Here is a 20,930-nt window from a genome sequence, read left to right on the forward strand (position 1 = left end):
GCGCCTGGGTGGCTCAGTTGGTTAAGCGACTGCCTTCGGCTCAGGTCATGATCCTGGAGTCCCGGGATCGAGTCCCGCATCGGGCTCCCTGCTCAGCGAGGAGCCTGCTTCTCCCTCTGACCCTCCCCCCTCTCATGTACTCTCTCTCATTCTCGCTCTCTCAAATAAATAAATAAAATCTTAAAAAAAAAAAAAAAAAAAAATTTTTTAGAAAGATTTTTATTATGTATTTGAGAGAGAGGGAGAGCACAGACGGAGAGGGAGAGGGAGAAGCAGACTCCCTGCTGAGCAGAGAGCCCAACATGGGACTCGATCCCAAGACCCTGAGATCATGACCTAAGCCGAAGGCAGACACTTAAGTGACTGAGCCACCCAGGCATCCCTCTTCCATATTACCTTTTTAAAGAAAAGTTGGCCTCCTTCCCTTATCCTTCCAATTTTTCATGCCAAAATCTTTGGAGGCATCCTTGACTTCCCCATATCCAATCAGGAAATCCTCTTTGCTCTTCCTTCAAAATATATTTAGAATCTTTGTACTTCTCACCTTTTCTGCTGCTACCACCCTAGAACAAATCCCCATCATCTCTAACTGGGATTATTACAACAGACTCCCTGCTTCCTTCCTTCCCTCCTTTTGTTAATTCCCAACATAGTAGTCAAAGTGATTCTTTTAAAACTGACATAACATCTTGTCACTCCTCTGGTAAAATCTCCCATGGCTTCCCATTTCACAGGAGGTACAAGCCCTTACCTGCCCTATAATAAGGCCCTTTCCTCCCTGATATCTTCTCTTACTATTCTCCCAACTATGCCAGGCTCCTTGAGTCTTCTTGGAATATACCCATCATACTCTTGCCTTAGGGTCTATGCATTTTTTGTGCTATGGAAATTCCTTCCCCAGATATCAGCATAGCTAACTCTCTTGCCTTTTTTAAGTCTGTATCCAATGTCATTTTCTCAGTAAGACCTATCCTGGCCATTCCGTGTTAAACTGTAATTTGCATTTCTTGTTCCCCAGCATTCCAGTGTGGCCCTACCGTACTGATTTTTTTTAATTTTTTCCCCCAAAGTACTTTTCATCTTCAAACTTACTACATAATTTACTTACTTACAATATTTATTATTATTTATTTATGTCTCCCTCCATTAGAACATCAGCTCCATGAGGGCAGGAATCTTTGTGCATTATATTCTTTGATACATCCCAAGGATCTAGAACAGTGCTTGGTACGTTGTAAGTAATCAATAAATAACTGGTGAATAGGGGCACCTGGCTGACTCAGTTGCAAGAGTGTGTGACTCTTGATCTTGGGGTCATGAGTTCGAGCCCCACGTTGAATGTAGAGATTACTTAAATAAATTTTTAAAAACTTAAAAAAAAAAAACTGGTAAAGAAATGGAGAGATAGTGAGGCTAACCAAAATATTTGGAACTCTCTATCCATTCCAACTAGCCATATAAATATCTAATACCCAATCACGAAACTGTAATCTTTATATTGCCAGTCCCTTTGGAGGTAGCCTCTACTCACTAATACTCTTAATGCAATGATGTTTAACAAAAGAATAATCCAATGAGAATATCAGATCCATTTTTTAAAATATTTAAAACAAAGTAACTGAGAAGTAAAATTGTAGACAAGTTTATAAACCAAAGACTTTGTGTAGAAAAACTTCCTGTCATAAAATAGAGGAATTTCAAACACTGCTCAAAATATCTGAGAAAGTTCTGTTGTTAAATAATATAGTAACCTGGTGCTTGGCAGTTAAAGACATCTGGAGCAAAAAAGCATTTTCCTGTTTCTTCAGCAATCAAGGCATAGTCCACCTGGCTGAGACCGCTTACAGCTGGCAAAAACAAGTTCCAGAGGCCTTCTGCTTTGGCCATTTCCTGTCAAGGTGATGAATATGCCAGAGTGATCATAATTTACCATGAACTGAGTTTTTTTTAAAAAGATATTGCTATTTATGCTTTTTGAAATTTAAAAACACTTACGAAGTTATTTGTTTTATTTACCCTACAGTGTGCAAAACCAAATAGTTACTAACTCATTACAAATCAACAGTTTCCTAACTGTTAAAGAAATGCCTTTTCCTCCACGTTTCCTTAGATTTGGCTGAAAAACTAAAAACATGAAATTAGACTGAGCCCATGTGAGACAAATGTCCTGCTTGACGTCTATTGCAATTTTGCAGCAGGTGGTAGTGAGTGGTGTTGATCATATTTTTTCTTTCAAAGCTGTAAGAGGCTATCTTCATCACATACCATATACAAAACACTATGTAACCTAATTTGTATACTACAGATTCTGTTTTTAACTTTCTTTTTAAAAAGTTATTATTGATATATTTATTATCTACATATATAACAACAGCAATAATAAACTAAGGTTTCAAAAAACACCTGCATACACATTTTCCAATATTAAAGGTTTTCTTGTTTTTCTTACCTTAAGTTTATCAATCACTAAAGGTTTTTTCCATCTGTCCACTGAATTTTCATTTTGAACATAGAACTCAATTACCTCCTTAAAGTAATAACAAGAAAAAAGTTCATTAGCTAAAGTTAATACAAAGTAAATAATGCCATAAGCTGCTAATACCCAAAGTAAACATATTTAGGTGAAGTAGCTTTTCAAGCTGCTATTAAATCAGTAATACTTCTTTGAAAAACCAGATACATGAGTATAAACAATTCTAGAGGTTTGCTGCTCACGAAATTATGCTGTCTTGATATTAGATAACAGACTTCCAAAGTCTTTTTCCAAGATTTGAGTGTTTCATTTTTAGCAATATAGCTCAATGGGTGGTCATAGGAACACCCCTCAAAGTAGCACAACTAAAAATGCCAGAGAAAATATTTAAAACAATGAAAAAAAATTCATGTAGTAATGAATAGCTGTGCTGGAAGAACAATAAGGAAATTTCTCAGTGGTCAGAAATAAAAAAGCTCAATTCTTCAGGTGTTACTAAACTACTTGTTTCAAGCCACCATTAGCAAAAATTAACAAAACCAATAGTGTAACAACAGAATCACACTCCTCAAAGACTACAGATAAAATAATGATCAGATACAGAATAAAGTATTTGTGTCCAATAGATTTCAAGAATAAAGGAAGGAATTAAAAGTATGACAAGGGTTATCAAAATTGGCCAAATTTGTAAAAGAACAACAACAACCAAAAAAGTAAAAGAATCAAATGGAACTTGAGGAAAAGAAAAACCACATTAATTAAATTTAAAAATCCAAGCAGTGGTTCTTAAACTTTAGTGGTATTGGAATTACTTGGGGCACTTGATGAGAACACAAGTATCCACGAGCTATCCTACTTCAATGAGCCTACAGTTTCTGTATTCTTTACTAGCCCTGGCAATTCTGACACTCCAAATTTTGAGAATCACTGCCCTAGGGATGGTTGAAAAGTAGATTAGATATGGCTGAAAAAAGAAATAAATTGGAAGAAAAATATGAAGAAATTACACAAAAATTCAATAGAAGGAAAATATGAAAGGTTAAGGGATATGATGGATATAGAGAAAAGTTCTCACATCAGTCTAATTGGGGACCCTAGATAAAGAGTATGAGAAGAGGGAATACTGGAAAAAATTACATCTGAGTTTCTAGAACTGATGAAAAACACCAATCCTCAAGTTCAGAAAACATAATAAAGCCAAAGCACAAACTGCTGAATATCAAAGAGAAATAAAAGCTCTTAAAAGGAGGGGAGGGTGGAAGGACAGATCAATGATAATTTTTTTAAAAGATTTATCTGTTTATTTGAGAGAGAGCAAGCGAGGGGTAGGGGGAGAGGGAGAGAGAGAATCTCCAGCAGACTCCCCGCTGAGCACAGAGCCTGACGTGGGGCTTGATCTCATGACCCCCAGATCATGATCTGAGCCAAAATCAAGAGTTGGACACTTAACTGACTGAAACACCCAAGTGCCCCCAGATCACTGATAATTAAAGAATTGAGAACTGACTCCCCAGAGCAACAAATGAAGCCAGAAATCAGTGTGATAATGTCTTCACTTGCTGAGAGAAAATAACTGTCAACCTAGAATTCTATATCCAATAAAACAATCTTTCAAGAATTAGGGCAAAATAAAGGCATTAGAAAAAAAGAAACAGAGAGAATCTGAATCTGAATCATTACTTACCTCTCCTGAGCAAAAAAAAGGAAAAAAGGAAAAAAGAAAGATCAAAGAAAAGGTTACCACTAGATTCTCATTAAAGGAACTTGATCCTAAAAGAAACATCTGAGTTGCAAGACGAACCAGTAAACAAAGTGATAAATACATGGGTAAATCTAAATTTAAAACTAGCCACATAAAACAGTAATAATAATCTCGAATTTGTGCAAATAAAAGAATCAAGATGAACTAAAATATGGGCTATGATGGCATTTTCTAATATTTTGCTATTATAGCATCTCCGTATCTATTTTTTTTTTTAAACTTAGGCTAGTAGAATTACTAAAATAAAATCTGTGACTACTGTCACAAGGCCACATTACAAAATTATTTCCTAAAATTGTTCCACTCCTTTACAATCATATAATACACAAATACATTCTTTTTATTAAGCATGGCTGGTCTAGGGAACTGATGTATTTAGTGAAAACTGTAAGAAGACAAAGGACTTTCTAACCAGGATGAACAGCATTCATCATTTCTGTCAGGAAGTCAGCTGAATTGGAGATTTCCTCTTTAGGGTTGTTTATTATTTCCATCCCTTGTACGGCCATGGAAACAGTCAATACTACTGTGTTTGATAAGAAATATATTATGCAATACATTTACGAACTCATCATCTCTTACTACCTCTTTATGATACTACAGTTCTGAGAAATTAAATTATCCAGTGTTAACATAATTATTTAAAAACTTGTGTGATTTAATACTTCCTGTTCTAAAGTCTATCCATTTAGAGATCTGCAAAATCTGTTTGTAGTATGGCAGGAGTCAGAATTAATATAAAATATCTCATTACAAAGAAGCTTTCTTTAGTTCTTAGAGTATGAAAAACAGTATATTGGTGAAAGAAGAAAGCAGAAAATACACTTGATGCCTGATCAATTTTCCCCAAATAGCACCTTTAACATCTAACTTCCTCATTCACTGACTGAGATATTGCTTTGCAGTATGTTAGTTCAGAATCTTAAATCTGAGCCTACAAATAATTTTGCAATATGTTTTTCACTTTAAACTTAAGTCTATTAGAAAAAAGCAACAGGGGGCGCCTGGGTGGCTCAGTTGGTTAAACGACTGCCTTCGGCTCAGGTCATGATCCTGGAGTCCTGGGATCGAGTCCCGCATCGGGCTCCCTGCTCGGCAGGGAGTCTGCTTCTCCCTCTGACCCTCCTCCCTCTCATGCTCTCTGTCTCTCATTCTCTCTCTCTCTCAAATAAATAAATAAAAAAAAAAATCTTAAAAAAAAAAAGAAAAAAGCAACAGTTCTTTACTAGTATATTATTATATTGAATAGGAAAATATGACTAATGTTCTCATTACATTGTAAGTGTATTCTCAACACTATGTTGCTAGTTCTTGTTTTACATGCTATTTTTTAAGACTCCTTATCCATTTTATTTTTATTTTTTTTTAGAGACAAAGCATGCACACGTGGAAGGGCGTAGGCAGAGGGAAAGAGAGAATCTTAAGCAGGCTCCACACCCAGTGTGAGCCCAATGTGGGTCTCGATCTTATGACCCTGAGATCATGACCTGAGCTGAAATCAAGAGCCGGACGCTTAATTGACTGAGCCACTCAAGCCCCCTCCCATCCATTTTAAATAGGAAAAATTACCTTTTAACATTCTCATAGAAAATGGGTTCTTATGTTCTCACTTTATGAATTCTAAGGAATTTCAAAGGTCATTTGAGTAGTTTAAATGAAGCTTACTTTCTCCCATTATGAAAACTTGGAAAAATACGTAAAAGTATTAAAAGTCATAAAGAGTCTGACTAAAGATGTATACTCTTAAAATATTCGTGTATTATATGACATAATCTTGTTTTCTAGACATGACTTAATTTTTATAAACTTAGTTATAATAATATTGGATAGAATTTCACAGGCTTTCCCCCTCCTATTTTGAAAAAGCTAATTACTTTTCTCCAGTTATCATTTCAAATGTATATGTTTACAGACAGGGATTAGTATTGTTCAGAATCATTCTACAGGATAAAACATTTTTACAGATGTTGGTTTAAGATTTTTTTTTTAAGATTTTATTTTTAAGTAATCTCTATACCCAACATGGGACTCAAACCCACAACCCCAAGATCAAGAGTTGCATGCTCCATTGGCTGTGCCAGCCGGGTCCCCCAGTTTAAGATTTTTAATGGAAGAAAAAGCTCATGTTATTATGCATGGATATATTCTAGATTTGAATGATCTGCAAAGACAAAATGACCCTGGCTTTCCCTGCCTCACAAAATATTGACAATCTTCTGTTAAAGCTATAGATTGCTTTTTTTTTTTTTTACTTATAATAAAGTATTTTCTTTTACATTGAAAATTCTTTTTTTTTTTTTTTATTTATTCATTTGAGACAGAGAGATACAGAGACAGAGCATGAGCAGGGGGAGAGGCAGAAGACCTGAGCCGAAGGCAGATGCTCAACCATCTGAGCCACCCAGGCATCCCTACATTGACAATTCTTTGTAAATATTTTAATAGCTGCATAATATTAAGTTCAGCAGATGTATCACAACCCAACTTGTGATACTTCTTTTTTGTGCTTCATGTTTCCCTTGATTTCCCATTCACATTTATAATTTAAAGAGCAAGACTATCTTATTAACTCTTTCAAAGAACCAGCTCCTACTTTCGTTGATCTGTCCTACGTTTTTTTCTGGTTTCTATTTCATTGATTTCTGCTCTAATCTTTATTAATTCTCTTCTCCTGCTTGGCTTAGGCTTTATTTGTTGTTCTTTCTCCAGTTCCATTACGTGTAAGGTTAGGTTGTGAATTTGAGACCTTTCTTGTTTCTTGAGAAAGGCTTGTATTGCTATGTATGTCCCTATTAGGACTGCCTTTGCTGCATCACAAAGGTTTTGAACAGTTCTGCTTTCATTTTCATTTGTTCCCATGAATTTTTAAAAATTCTTCTTTAATTTCCTGGTTGACCCATTTATTCTTTAGTAGGATGCTCTTTAACTCCAAGTGTTTGAGTTCCTTCCAGATTTCCTTTTGTGATTGAGTTCGAGTTTCAAAGCATTGTAATCTGAAAATATGCAGGGAATGATCCCAACCTTTGGGTATCGGTTGAGACCTGATTTGTGACCAAGTATGTGATCTATTCTGGAGAATGTTCCATGTGCACATGAGAAGAATGTGTGTTCTGTTGCTTTAGCATGGAATGCTCTGTATATATCTGTGAAGTCCATCTGGTCCAGTGTATCATTCAAAGCTCTTGTTTCCTTGTTGATCTTTTGCTTAGAAGATCTGTCCATTGTTATGACTGGGGTGTTGAAGTCCCCTACTATTAATGTATTATTATCAATGTGTTTCTTTAATTTTGTTATTAATTGGCTTATGTATTTGGCTGCTCCCATTTTAGGGGCATAAATATTTACAATTGTTAGATCTTCTTGCTGGATAGACCCTTTAAGTATGATATAGTGTCCTTCCTCATCTCTTATTACATTCTTTGGTTTAAATCTAATTTGTCTGATATGATTGCTACCCCAGCTTTCTTTTGATGTCCATTAGCATGATAAATGGTTTTCCACCGCCCCCCCCTTTCAATCTGGAGGTGTCTTTGGGTCTAAACTGAGTCTGTTGTAGAGAGCAAATGGATGGGTCTTGCTTTTTTATCTAATCTGATACCCTGTGTCTTTTGATTGGGGCATTTAGCCCATTTAGATTCAGAGGAACTATTAAAAGATACGAATTTAGTGCCATTGTATTACTTGTAAAATCCCTGTTTCTGTATATTTTCTCTGTTAAGTGGAGACTAAGTAGCATTTTCTTAAAAAAAAACTATACCTCACTGTCAGCAAAATTCACCTCATGCCAGTTCTTTATTAAAAATATGATAATTATTTATGTAGTTCAAGCAACAACAGTAATTGCCCTATAAACACATATCAACTCTGAACACTTTTGTTTAAAGAATTTTGGTCTTTTTCAGTTTCCTATTTGATTTTGTCAGTCTAGCTCTAGAGCTCTCAGAATCTTAGAAAATTAAAATGAGAATTTATTGTATATCTACTCATACTTACGCACATCACAAATGAACAACTGAGGCACTGAGAGTGAGTTATTTGTTCATGACCACCTACCTTGTGCTAGGAATGGACTAAAATTAAACTCTTACGATTTTTACACCAGTGTGCAACTCACACATATACCTGACCCCACCTGCCTTATGTATTTTCATAACAGCTTTTATCTTTTCTTCACAGCATTATCATCTCTTACTGAATGTCTTTCTTTTGTGCTCAAGTGTAGGCTCTGTGGAATCATTAGCTCTGTCTTGTTCTTTCTTTTACTTTTGATGGCTCTCCAGATGCCTAGCCCATTATTAGGTACCTAATAATTACAGGTTAACTGAATGAATGAATGTACCATGTTACTTTTCTACCCTCAGTGAACTTACTGAAACTTAACACCTTAAAGTAGTAGCCTGTGGGGAGAGAGGTAGTAGGATCTGTGAATAGATTGAAATGATATGCAACATTTTCTGGTTATGTCCATTTTGTTTAGTCTACAGTTTTGATTCTCAAAGGGGGCCATAAAAAAAAAAAAAGCTGAAAGTCACTGCCTTATGAAAAGGCCCTGGGGTGCTTGGGTGGCTCAGTCAGTTGGGCATCTGACTCTTGATTTTGGCTCAGGCCATGATATCAGGACTGTGGTGCTGGGCCCCGAGTGGAGCTCCCCACCTGGTGCAGTCTGCTTATTCTTCCCCTTCTGTTCCTCCCCCTAGTAGAGTGCGCTCTCTCTCACTAATAAATAAATAAAATCTTTTTTTTTTTTAAAGGCCCTAAAGTAATATATTTAGGATCTCAATATATTTAGGATATATATACTCTAAAATATTTAGGATCTCAACTTTACAACAGTTAATCCCCTTCGACTGAATTTTAATTCCAAAGATTCATCTGTGGCATTCCCTTGGCATATTTTAGACCTGCTCCGTTTCCGACCTGGGCCGGTTCACCCCTCCTTAGGCAACCTGGTGGTCCCCCGCTCCCGGGAGGTCACCATATTGATGCCAAACTTAGTGCGGACACCCGATCGGCATAGCGCACTACAGCCTAGAACTCCTGGGCTCAAGCGATCCTCCTGCCTCAGCCTCCCGAGTAGCTGGGACTACAGGCGCGCGCTACCGTGCCCGGCCCTTGGCATATTTTAGAAGCTTATCAGCTTCTGCAGCAGCTCAGTGCTAAGGTGAGGAGGGGAATGAGGTAAGGACTGACTACAAAGATAGGATACCATGATACGCCTAGAAGCAGAGATAACAGACATAATCCATCTACAGTATTTGAGCACAAATACATTCTGTTTGTTTATACAGTATTTACCTTTTCAGCTGGAAGGATGTGTTGTTTCATGAAACGCTTCACCCTAGCAAGAACTTCCTGGCCGGTCTTACTCAGTACAAACAACTGTTGGGAAGTATCAATCTGTGGTGATGTAGTACTGAAAGTTCTTTATAAAAAAAGAAAAAAAAGAAGTTACAAAGGTGTCCCAAATCATTATTATATATTTCTGAATATAATGTGAAGTCTTCTCCAACTCCCTCAAAATATCCCTCAGGAGTTACCATATTTTGGAATTTCTTAAGTTTTTCATATTATGGGGTGAATGTAGAATCACTTTACTTTGAACATGAAACTTTAATGCTGAAAGCACTATGTGGGTAAAACATAAGCCTGGCATAATCTCAATCAGTGGTAGTTTTGAATTTTTATTATAAAGTCACTTATCACAATCTCTCAAAAAGAAAGTGAAGAAATTGAACAGAAATGTAGTAATTATTCTTAGGATGTTCCTCACAAATACAACTACTGGACGTCATTATAAAGATCTTTATGAAGAGCAACACTATCAGTTGTTATGTTGAGAGAACACAAACATCCATCTATAAGACGAATTGTAAAACATAACTGTCCTAATGTTATGTCTTGGGTACTTGTGGCCTGGACAGAATTTCCAGGGACAGCACCATCTATGCATTCAGTAAGTGCTATTTATCACATCTCTTAGATGGGAGTGTGTGGTTGGCAAGTGAACTAGATGCCTCAAAAAGTGCTCCACTGATGAGACATGGATTTCAAAGACACTTATGAAATGATTGAGTAAAATTTCATGAAATATGATGGAAGAGAGCAATACTTCTAAAGTTAATAAATCATCTTTTATAAGATGTAATTTTGAATAGGTATATGTAAGTAATTTAAATATTAGAAAGAAACTGGGGCACCTGGGTGGCTCAGTCGTTAAACGTCTGCCATCAGCTCAGGTCATGATCCCGGGGTCCTGGGATTGAGCCCCGCATCTGGCTCCCTGCTCAGCGGGAAGCCTGCTTCTCCCTCTCCCACTCCCCCTGCTTGTGTTCCCTCTCTCACTGCCTCTTTCTCTGTCAAATAAATAAATAAAATCTTAAAAAAAAAAAATTAGAAACAAACAAAAAGAAACATTTCCATAAAAGTTTATATGCTCAAGTTGGCAAAAAAACCAAAAAAACAACTTTTAATCATGAATCTGGGTTATTTTCTTTATTTTCAGGCATATAAGATATTTACCAAAAAACTGCTGTTATTGGCAGCAGTAACCCTGGTGTAAGCAATAAAAACAGTCCCTATTCCCCTGAAGTTTACAACCTTCATATATCTAATAAAGGCTCTAATTTGACTTAGCCAAGGAATTGATTTTGCTTACCTTTTTGAAAGCTGTAATCCAGTTTCTGCCAGAGGTTGCACAACTTTGGCAAACAGAAAGCTATTCTCAGATGCATTATTTCCCAGAAGATATCTACTATATACTCCCTGTAAGTAAATTAATATACAGCAATTAAGATTCATTGAAAACTGTTCTTCAGCTATCCAGTCTCTCTAGTTTCCCAGTTGTGTGAGTCACTAAACTCACAAGGTATCAAGATGTAAATTAGACCATCAATTCTATTTATTTATACATAGGGATAATTATACCCCCCTAAATTAAAGAGGTATACACGCATCATTTGCTTAACACACTCTCATCCTAACAGAATTGTAACTGGAAATCAAATCAAATCAAACTTGATAATGAACTTAGGAGTTAACAAAGATGCCAAACTGGCATCACCTTATATCATCTTTAAAGATCACTTTAAAGATCACACCGGCACAGCCGGTTAAGCATCTGCCTTCAGCTCAGGTCATGATCTCAGGGTCCTGGGATTGAGTCCTGCTTCAGGCTCCCTGCTCAGTGGGGGGCCTGCTTCTCCCCCTCCCTCTGCCACTCCCCTTACTTATGCTCTCTTGCTCTCTCTCTCAAATAAATAAATAAATAAATAAAATCTTTAAAAAAAAATCACTATTCTCCTGTTATAGTGGGGGAAAATCTAAATAAACCAAGATAAAATTAAAAACTATAAAACTAAAGAGAAGGCAATGAGATGAACTCTAAGAATATTTTCTCTCATTTTTTTGGAGTCCTAGTTTAATTAACTGTCTCCTCGAACAGAGTTAGTTGAATGCTAACTAGTTTTTCTTCTCCGTGTTCTGTGCTAACACACTCTCCTCTCCCCTGCTCATCCCACCCTAACACAATCAACTGAATTTCATTAGTTTTATTTCTTCATGTAATTCTTTATGCAATATAACTCTCTTAACAGTCCTTCCATCATTTCCAATTTCATATTTGTAGCTAGAATGCAATGTTTATGATCATCCCTGTTACCACATATAGTCTATGACATACATATTAATTACAACATAACCCAAGTCAAACTTTTGTTTGAAATGAAAATCCATTTTAAGTTCAAAGCCCATTTGGTATCTGATTTGTGGAAACTGACAAATACAAAAAACATACCATAAATCCTCTTTTGAGAAACCCATCCAACCCACATGATTAACATGATTCTAAAATACAGGATGAGATGTAATACAACTATATATCCTAGAAGACATTTCAATTAGTCATGGATAGCATGGACTCTGAAGACAAGGAAAAAAAAACCCTTAATCCTTTTCCCATTCTTTGTTGTTTCTAAAATCTCTTATTTACTTACTCCTCCAAGCCCTAGTACTTTGTCACTGATGAAGCATCTCAATTTCTTAAATTCTTGAGGTTCAAAGCACATGGAAACTAAATCAGTATAAAGAAAAATACATCTTAGGGGCGCCTGGGTGGCTCAGTCGGTTAAGCATCAGAGTCTGATTGCAGCTCAGGTCATGATCTTAGAGTTGTGAGATCCAGCCCTATGTCAGGCTCTGTGCTGGTCATGGAGCCTGCTTAAGACTCTTTCTCTCCCTCTCCCTTTGCCCCTCCCTCCTAAAAAAATACATTTTAGATTAAGCTGTAATTTAAAAAAACTGAATTTATGCTCAATTTCCTCTTAAAATTAATCACATAAATATGACATTGTTAGAAAATGGAAAATCTTACTCATCTATTCTCTCAAAAATATATATTAAGAGGCTACTATAATCTAGGTACTGTGCTAGGCTTTGGGACATGCAAAAGTATTTCTTTCCTCATCACCAGCCCTGGTTAATAAATGGTTTTATAGTTTGAAACAGACATCATTAAAAGATTTTATCTCTTTCTTAAATTGGATATTCAGGAAATAACCAATCTTCACATGCTTTGCTCTTTTTATCATTATTTCTATCTCTCTTCCCTCCCCTATCTCTTAAGTTTATCATATCAAAAAATGATTACACATTTTGCTACTCAATTTTTTCCCTTGCCAAATTCCTATTCTGTAAATTCTGGATTCATATTCACCCATGCCTGGTATTTGTCATTATCAAAAGCAAAATGATCTAAGAACAAAAACATAAAACTCCTGAAGACCAGAAAATATCATGAACAGTACACTAATAAATAATGGTGAAAAATAGGTTAAGAAAAATCAATTACCTGTGCTATTCCAGCCATTTTAAAATATGCAAGGGCAAGAAAGAAATTCCAGTTAGGGAGAATAGAATTAATTCCCCTGCAGCGGCAATATATTGAAATCAGTTCTTCTATTGATGGTATCCCTATAAAAACAGCACACACTATAAAATTTAATACAGATATCATGGTAAATATTTCAAATGTAATAATATCACATATTTATATAATACTGAATAACCATTAATCCACATAACAAACATGTTCTGAATGTTGATTTCCAAAAGAATGATGTATATAAAGGTTTACATTTTATCATAAATTACTAAAAGTGAAAGGTTATTGTTCAGAAAAATCAAGAATAAAATGATGTAGAAAGATTTCAAAAGGGGTGCCTGGGTGGCTCAGTCAGTTAAACATCTGCCTTTGGCTCAGGTCATGATCCCAGGGTCCCGAGTCGGGCTCCCTGCTCAGTGGGGAGCCTGCTTCTCCCTCTCCCTCTGCCTCTCCCCCCTGCTCGTGCACGCTCTCTCTCTCAGATAAATAAATAAAATCGTTAAAAAAAAGAAACATTTCAAGAAACAAATAAAAGCTACTTATCTAAAATTACAATATAATCTTACCTTTTAATTATGAAGAATAAATATAATTTGATATTAATAGCAATTTAGGCAACATTATGGTTTCATACCTATGTTTTCTTGAAAGTAAAAATTTTGATTTATCCCTGGGACTGTCCGTGGCCAAAAGTAGAATACGGAGAGATGAGCTAAGTCTGACAAAGGATGACCAATGGTTGAAAGCTCCCAATCCAGTATAGCTATAACTCGAGACTGCAATTAAAAATAAAAAGGTTTTAACATATTTAATACAAAACTAAAACAGGGAAATAAATGAAATCCTATTTTCTACCAAAAGCAAGTCTTAGTTTACATAGTTTGTAGTCTTTACCTACAATGGCACATCTCATTTACCAAATAACTAATTAGCCTTGAATATGTAGAGCCAAGTCCGCTGGCTCCATTATTGGCCATCAGTTCTCTTGTATTTTAGTTTACATACCCTTAATATCTCTACTAATGAGGGGAAACAAAAGCAGTTGAAATTGTTCAACTGAGGGTTAACTATGGTAAAGAAGAAATTCTAATAATTACTTAAAATTTAAGCATCTATGTCATGTCATGTACAGTTAAAGAGTTTGCTATCAGGATGCCTGGGTGGCTCCCTCTGTCTTCTTCTCCCTCTGTCTGCCACTCCCTCTGCTTGTGCTCTCTCTCTCTTCTGACAGATAAATAATAAAATCTTTAAGGAAAAAAAGAGTTTGCTCTGGTGATAAATCTTACAGCATAACAAATATTACACTGTTATGGCAACTAATTTTTTTGGCATTTTTTGTTTCTTTTTTTTTTTTTAAGATTTTATTTTTATTTATTTGACAGAGAGAGAGCGAGAGAGAGTGCACAAGCAGGGGAACAGTAGAAGGAGAGGGAGAAGCAGGCTCCCTGCCAAGCAGGGAGCCCAAAGCAGGGCTCGATCTCAGGACCCTGGGATCATGACGTGAGCTGAAGGCAGACGCTTAACCATCTGACCCACCCAGGTGCCCCTTTTCTTTTTTTTAAAGATTTCTAAGTAATCTCTACACCCATCATGGGGCTCGAACTCATGACCCCAAGATCAAGAGTTGTATGCTCCACTGACTGAGGCAACCAGGTGCCCCGATGCAATGGTAATTTTTAAAATGAGTTATTTCATGCTGTAGTTACAAAAATATAGTTGTTATAAAAGATACTATTTGTTTTATGACTATAAAATTCACAATTATATAGCAGCATAGAACAGTCATGTAATTTGGATCTCATAAAAACAGAAAACTTTCCTCATTCTACTTTATCACAATACATATCAAGGGAATATATATCTCATGTTAAGAACACAGGATATGATATTCAACTGTAAATACAAGGGAAAAAGCAATTTGCCAGAATACATATAGTTGAAACTATTTTTGTTTAAATAAAAAAGGTCATAAACCAATACTCAAAGTTGTAAGGATATACAACAAACTAATAGCAATGGCTGTGGTTATTTCAAGGTATGGAGGAAGAAGGAATCAGGTATAGGGAGGGGAACTTCCACTGGAGGTTTCGGTACAGAGGAGTGACCTGATAGAGTCTGTATTTTAGGAGGGTCACTCTTGCTGCTATGTTTCGAATAGACTGTAGGGGGGCCAGTGAGGAGGCTGCAGCAATCATCTACACAGGATTATCCAAGACAGATAAAACAGCAGGCTCATCTAGGCAATGCAAATTACCGGGTTCCATGCCTTTATATAACTTTCTCCCTCACCCCTCTGGCACACTTGTACATAATATTGTAACTTTGTGGAAGAACAGACTTTGGAATAAGACAGACCTATATTCAAATCCTAGCTCCACCATTTATTGGCTGTGCAACTCTGGACAAATCTAGTTAACCTCTCTGAGCTGCAAATTTTCTCAGCCATAAAATACTTCTTATATAGAGTTAGTGTAAAAATTAAATGAGGGCAGGTAGCGTATCTGTTTTGTTTACCAGTTCCTAGCAAAGTCCCTGGCACATAATAGATTGCCAAAATTCCATGAATAAGTACAGAGCCTGGCATATAGTGGGCATTCAAAAATTTGCTATTATATCACTAAACTCTACCTCTGAAACTAAAAAAAAAAAAATTCCTATTATAACTAAGGGAAAAATTGATCACCCCCTCTTCAATGATTTGACTTAAGACCTTTTATTGTTGTGGTTATACTGTACTATAAATTACTATATGAGCTAGAGTTGTTAAGAAAACAACAAAAAAGGATTGGACATATTTTTCTCTATATTACTCTATTTGTTTCTATGTTCTTAACATCCAAAGAAAAGATGATGAGACACTTGCTTAAGAATTACCTTTTTTTCAATGAAAACTGGGAATCTTCTCTGGAGTTAAGTTTCAAGATATCTGAAACATTTTTTAGGTAGTTGCACAAAGCTATAAAACAATGTCCAGTGAGAAAAGCTGATGGTTCATCAATTAGTGTAAATTAAGTAGCAATAGTTTATCAGAATACCATCCATGCTTGTTTGTGTATAGAGCTATATCATGCTCAGCCTAACTCCTAGTAGTTAAAGTGAACCTTTACTAGTTCATCTTCCTGCTAAAGAACTTATTACTAAAATGACTTCTGACAGTTTTTCTGAAACCTCAGCACAACAAACAGCTTTTCATTTTGCTGATTATCTTTTACATTGAATTTTATTTTTCCATGTGTGCTTTCTGTACTACTGAATGTTATTAACATGTATGTATATTACCTTTTCAAAACAAAAGAAACACATGCAATCCAACATGACAAAAAGTAGATGAAGAAGGCAGGGAAGAAGATATTAACAGAATTTTATATAAAAAGATAAAACTAGGGGTAAGGTTATTACATGAAATTAAATGTCAGGTCATATATAGTTGTTAGTGTGGACAGCAAAAACTGCTGAGTTTTCAATGGACAAAATAAAATGAGAATCATGATTAGTCAAAATATTTATAGTGTATATAGATTCAAAACAAATCAGCTGCTTAAGAGTGACAACTTTTTGTGGCAATGAAGCTTAAGAAAAATCTTACCCATCAATCTGCATGACAGAGATATTGCTGAAACGTCTTCAACAACATCAAGGACTTCAAGGGGCCTCTGATCCCCAGAAAGCAGCTTGGGCCAGAAAGCAACTAAGGACAAAAGTGAGTCAAGTAGAAGGCAAGACCATACACTGAAAGTGGGAATCTAAATGAGAAAAGCAACTTGGTAGTTTGAGAGGAATGGAAAAGATTTGAAAAAAAATTTAAATAATAGATTTTACAAAAAGATGTGGTTACAGCCTAGATGAAATTATGCAACATACATGTGTCCCACACCCCGTTAACCTGATTCATGACTTCATTCTGAAGCAAAAATATAATGACCCAAGATTAGGGTTAGAGACTCTATAAAGTCAAGAGGTGAGAAGATTCTGGAATAATAAGTAATGTAAGGTCAGGAAACTTTATAACTCTTATATTACTTGTATATATTGACAAAGAATTATTAATTCAATTGACAATAAAGAAAGTAGTTTTTGAAATAATTGATCATGCCCCCATAGGCCAGGCAGGATAAGAAGTCAAATGAAGTCATTAGGGTCCATGGATTCTAAAGTAAGAGCAATCAAATTTGTAGCATCTCAGGGGAGGTAGAAGAAATAAGAGAAACAGAAGGCAAAGCGGGTATGGTCAAGGACAAAGACACCCCTGAGGTTGACCAGTTCCAGTAGAGAGGAAAAGCAGTACAATGTAGAAAAAATTATATAACATTCCAAGTCTATAGGCTGGAGTTCAAACCTGGTTTTATTACCAACGAGCATTTACTAAAGAATATTTTATCTTATTTTATTTACTTTTTATTATTTAAATTCAATTAGCAACATATAGTACATCATTGGTTTCAGATATAGTGTTCAATAACTTATCAGTTGTATATAACAGCCAGTGCTCATCACATCCCGTGCCCTCCTTAATGCCTATTACCCAATTACCCCATGCCCCCACCCACCTCCACTCCAGAAACCCTCAATTTGTTTCCTACAGTTAAAAGTCTCTCATGGCTTTTCTCTCCCTCTGATGACTTCCCATTTAGTTTTCCCTCCCTTCCCCTATGATCCTCTGTGCTGTTTCCTATATTCCACATATGAGTGAAACCATAACTGTCTTTCTCTGACTGACTCACTTCGCTCAGCATAATGCCCTCCAGTTCCCTCCACATCGATGTAAATGGTAAGTATTCATCCTTCCTGATGGCTAATATTCCACTGTATGTGTATATATATACACACACACACACACACACACACCACATCTTCTTTATCCACTCATCTGTCGATGGACATCTTGGCTTTTTCCACAGTTTGGCTATTGTAGACATTGCTGCTATGAACATTGGGGTGCAGGTGCCTCTTCGGATCACTGAATTTTTTTGGGGGGGGGGTAAATACCTAGTAGCACAATTGCTGGGTCCTAGGGTAGCTCTATTTTCAACTTTTTGAGGAACCTCCATACTGTTTTCCAGAGTGTATGCACCAGCTTGCATTCCCGCCAACAGTGTAAGAGGTTTCCCCTTTCTCCACATCCTCGCCAACATTTGTTGTTTCCTGACTTGTTAATTTTAGCCATTCTGACAGTTCTGAGATGGTATCTCATTATGGTTTTGATTTGTATTTCCCTGTTGCCAAGGGATGTACAGCACTTTTTCATGTGTCTGTTGGCCATTTGTATATCTTCTTTGGAGAAATGTCTATTCATCTCTTTAGCCCAATTCATGACTGGATTATTTGTTTTTTGGGTACTGAGTTTGCTAAGTTCCTTATAGATCTTGGATACTAGCCCCTTATCTGATATGTCATTTGCAAATATCTTCTCCCATTCTGTCAGTTGCCTTTTAGTTTCGTTGACAGTCTCCTTCTGTAGCTTTCTGAGTACAGATCCTTTCCCTCTTTGGTTAGGTTTATTCCTAGGCATCTTATGGTTTTTGGTGCAATTGTAAATGGAACTCCTTTGCTGTGCAGAAGCTTTTTATCTTAATGAAGTCCCAACAGTTCATTTTTGCTTTTATTTCCCTTGCCTTAGGAGACGTGTCTAGCAAGAAGTTGCTGTGGCTGAGGTCACAGAGGTTGCTGCCTGTGTTCTCCTCTAGGATTTTGATGGATTCCTGTCTCACATTTAGGTGCTTCATCCATTTTGAGTCTATTTTTGTATATGGTGTAAGAAAATGGTCGAGTTTCATTCTTCTGCATGTGGCTGTCAATTTTCCCAGCACCATTTGTTGAAAAGAATGTCTTTTTTCCATTGCATATTCTTTCCTGCTTTGCCGAAGATTAGTTGACCATAGACTTGAGGGTCCATTTCTGGGTTCTCTCCTCTATTCCACCGATCTATGTGTCTGATTTTGTGCCAGTACCATACCATCTTCATGATTACTGCTTTGTAGTTGAGTTTGAAGTCCAGGATTGTAATGCCACCAGCTTTGGTTTTCTTTTTCAACATTCATTGGCTATTCGGGGTCTTTTCTGGTTCTATACAAATTTTGGATTATTAGTTCCAGCTTTGTGGAAAAAGTGGATGGTGTTTTGATAGGGATTGCATTGAATGTGTAGATTGCTTTGGGTAGCATAGACATTTTAACAATTTTTGTCCTTCCAATCCATGAGCATGGAATGTTTTCCCATTTCTTTGTGTCTTCCTCAATTTCTTTCATGAGTATTCTATAGCTTTCTGAGTACAGATCCTTTCCCTCTTTGGTTAGGTTTATTCCTAGGCATCTTACGGTTTTTGGTGCAATTGTAAATGGAACTGATTCCCTTATTTCTCTTTCTTCTCATTGTTAGTGTACAGAAATGCAACTGATTTCTGTGCACTGATTTTATATCCTGCCACTTTACTGAATTCCTGTATGAGTTCTAGTAATTTTGGGGTGAAGTATTTTGGGTTTTCCACGTACAGTATCATGTCATCTGCGAAGAGTGAGAGTTTGACTTTGTCTTTTCTGATTCGGATGCCATTTATTTCTTTTTGTTGTCTGATTGCTAAGGCTAGGACTTCTAGTACTATGTTGAACAATGGTAGTGAGAGTGGACATCCCTGTGATGTTCCTGACCTTAGGGGAAAAGCTGTTTTTCTCCATTGAGAATGATTTTTGCTGTGGGCTTTTCATAGATGGCTTTTATGATATTGAGGTATGTTTCTTGAATCCCTACACTGTGAAGAATTTTAATCAAGAAAGGCTGCTGTACTTTGTCAAATGCTTTCTCTGCATTTAGTGAGAGGATCATATAGTTCTCGTCCTTTCTTTTATTAATGTAGTGTATCACATTGATTGATTTGTGGATATTGAACCACCCTTGAAGCCCAGGACTAAATCCCACTTGGTTGTAGTGAACAATCCTTTTAATGTACTGTTGGATCCTATTGGCTAGTATCTTGGTGAGAATTTTGGCATCTATGTTCATTAGGCATAGTGGTTTGTAATTCTCCTTTTTGATGGGGTCTTTGTCTGGTTTGGGGATCAAGGTAATGCTGGCCTCATAGAAAGAGTTTGGAAGTTTTCCTTCCATTTCTATGTTTTGAAACAGCTTCAGAAGAATAGGTATTATTTCTTCTTTAAGTGTTTGGTAGAATTCCCCTGGGAAGCCATCTGGCCCTGGGCTCTTGTTTGTTGGGAGATTTTTGATTACTGCTTCAATTTCCTTACTGGTTATGGGTCTGTTCAGGTTATCTATTTCTTCCTGTTTCAGTTTTGGTAGTGTATGAGTTTCCAGGAATGCATCCATTTCTTTCAGATTGCCTAATTTGTTGGCAAATAGTCGTTCATAATATGTTCTTAAAATTGTATTTCCTTGGTGATGACTGTGATCTTTCCTCTTTCATTCATGATTTTATTTATTTGGGTCGTTTCTCTTTTCTTTTTGAGAAGGCTGGCCAGGGGTTTATCAATCTTATTCTTTCAAAGAACCAGCTCCTAGTTTCGTTGATCTGTCCTTTTTTTTCTGGTTTCTATTTCATTGATTTCTGCTCTAATCTTTATTAATTCTCTTCTCCTGCTTGGTTTAGGCTTTATTTGCTGTTCTTTCTCCAGCTCCAGGGCGCCTGGGTGGCTCAGTCGGTTAAGTGGCTGCCTTCGGCTCAGGTCATGATCCCAGGGTCCTGGGATCGAGCCCCACGTCAGGCTCCCTGCTTGGTGGAGAGCCTGCTTCTTCCTCTCCCTCTCCCTGCTGTTCTGCCTACTCGTGCTCTCTCTCTGTCAAATAAATAAAATCCTTAAAAAAAAAAA

The 20,930-nt window shown here is 36.5% G+C and overlaps 1 protein-coding gene across 4 annotated transcripts in view; it reads right to left on the bottom strand.

The window, feature by feature from the left end:
• ACAD11 (acyl-CoA dehydrogenase family member 11) overlaps positions 1-20,930 on the bottom strand; it is a 98,543-nt gene that overhangs the window by 55,502 nt on the left and 22,111 nt on the right. For all 4 annotated transcript variants that reach the window (XM_081826294.1, XM_081826301.1, XM_081826290.1 and 1 more), the window contains exons 6-11: positions 13,748-13,889; positions 13,081-13,202; positions 10,891-10,997; positions 9,531-9,657; positions 2,450-2,527; positions 1,752-1,890 (exon numbers count right to left, since the gene is read on the bottom strand). In XM_081826294.1, coding sequence (XP_081682420.1) covers positions 1,752-1,890; positions 2,450-2,527; positions 9,531-9,657; positions 10,891-10,997; positions 13,081-13,202; positions 13,748-13,889 — 715 coding nt within the window. The remainder of the gene's footprint in view (positions 1-1,751; positions 1,891-2,449; positions 2,528-9,530; positions 9,658-10,890; positions 10,998-13,080; positions 13,203-13,747; positions 13,890-20,930) is intronic.

This window comes from Leptonychotes weddellii, chromosome 1, assembly GCF_054177405.1.
Source record: "Leptonychotes weddellii isolate Sample4059 chromosome 1, ASM5417740v2, whole genome shotgun sequence".
Classification (NCBI taxonomy): domain Eukaryota; kingdom Metazoa; phylum Chordata; class Mammalia; order Carnivora; family Phocidae; genus Leptonychotes; species Leptonychotes weddellii.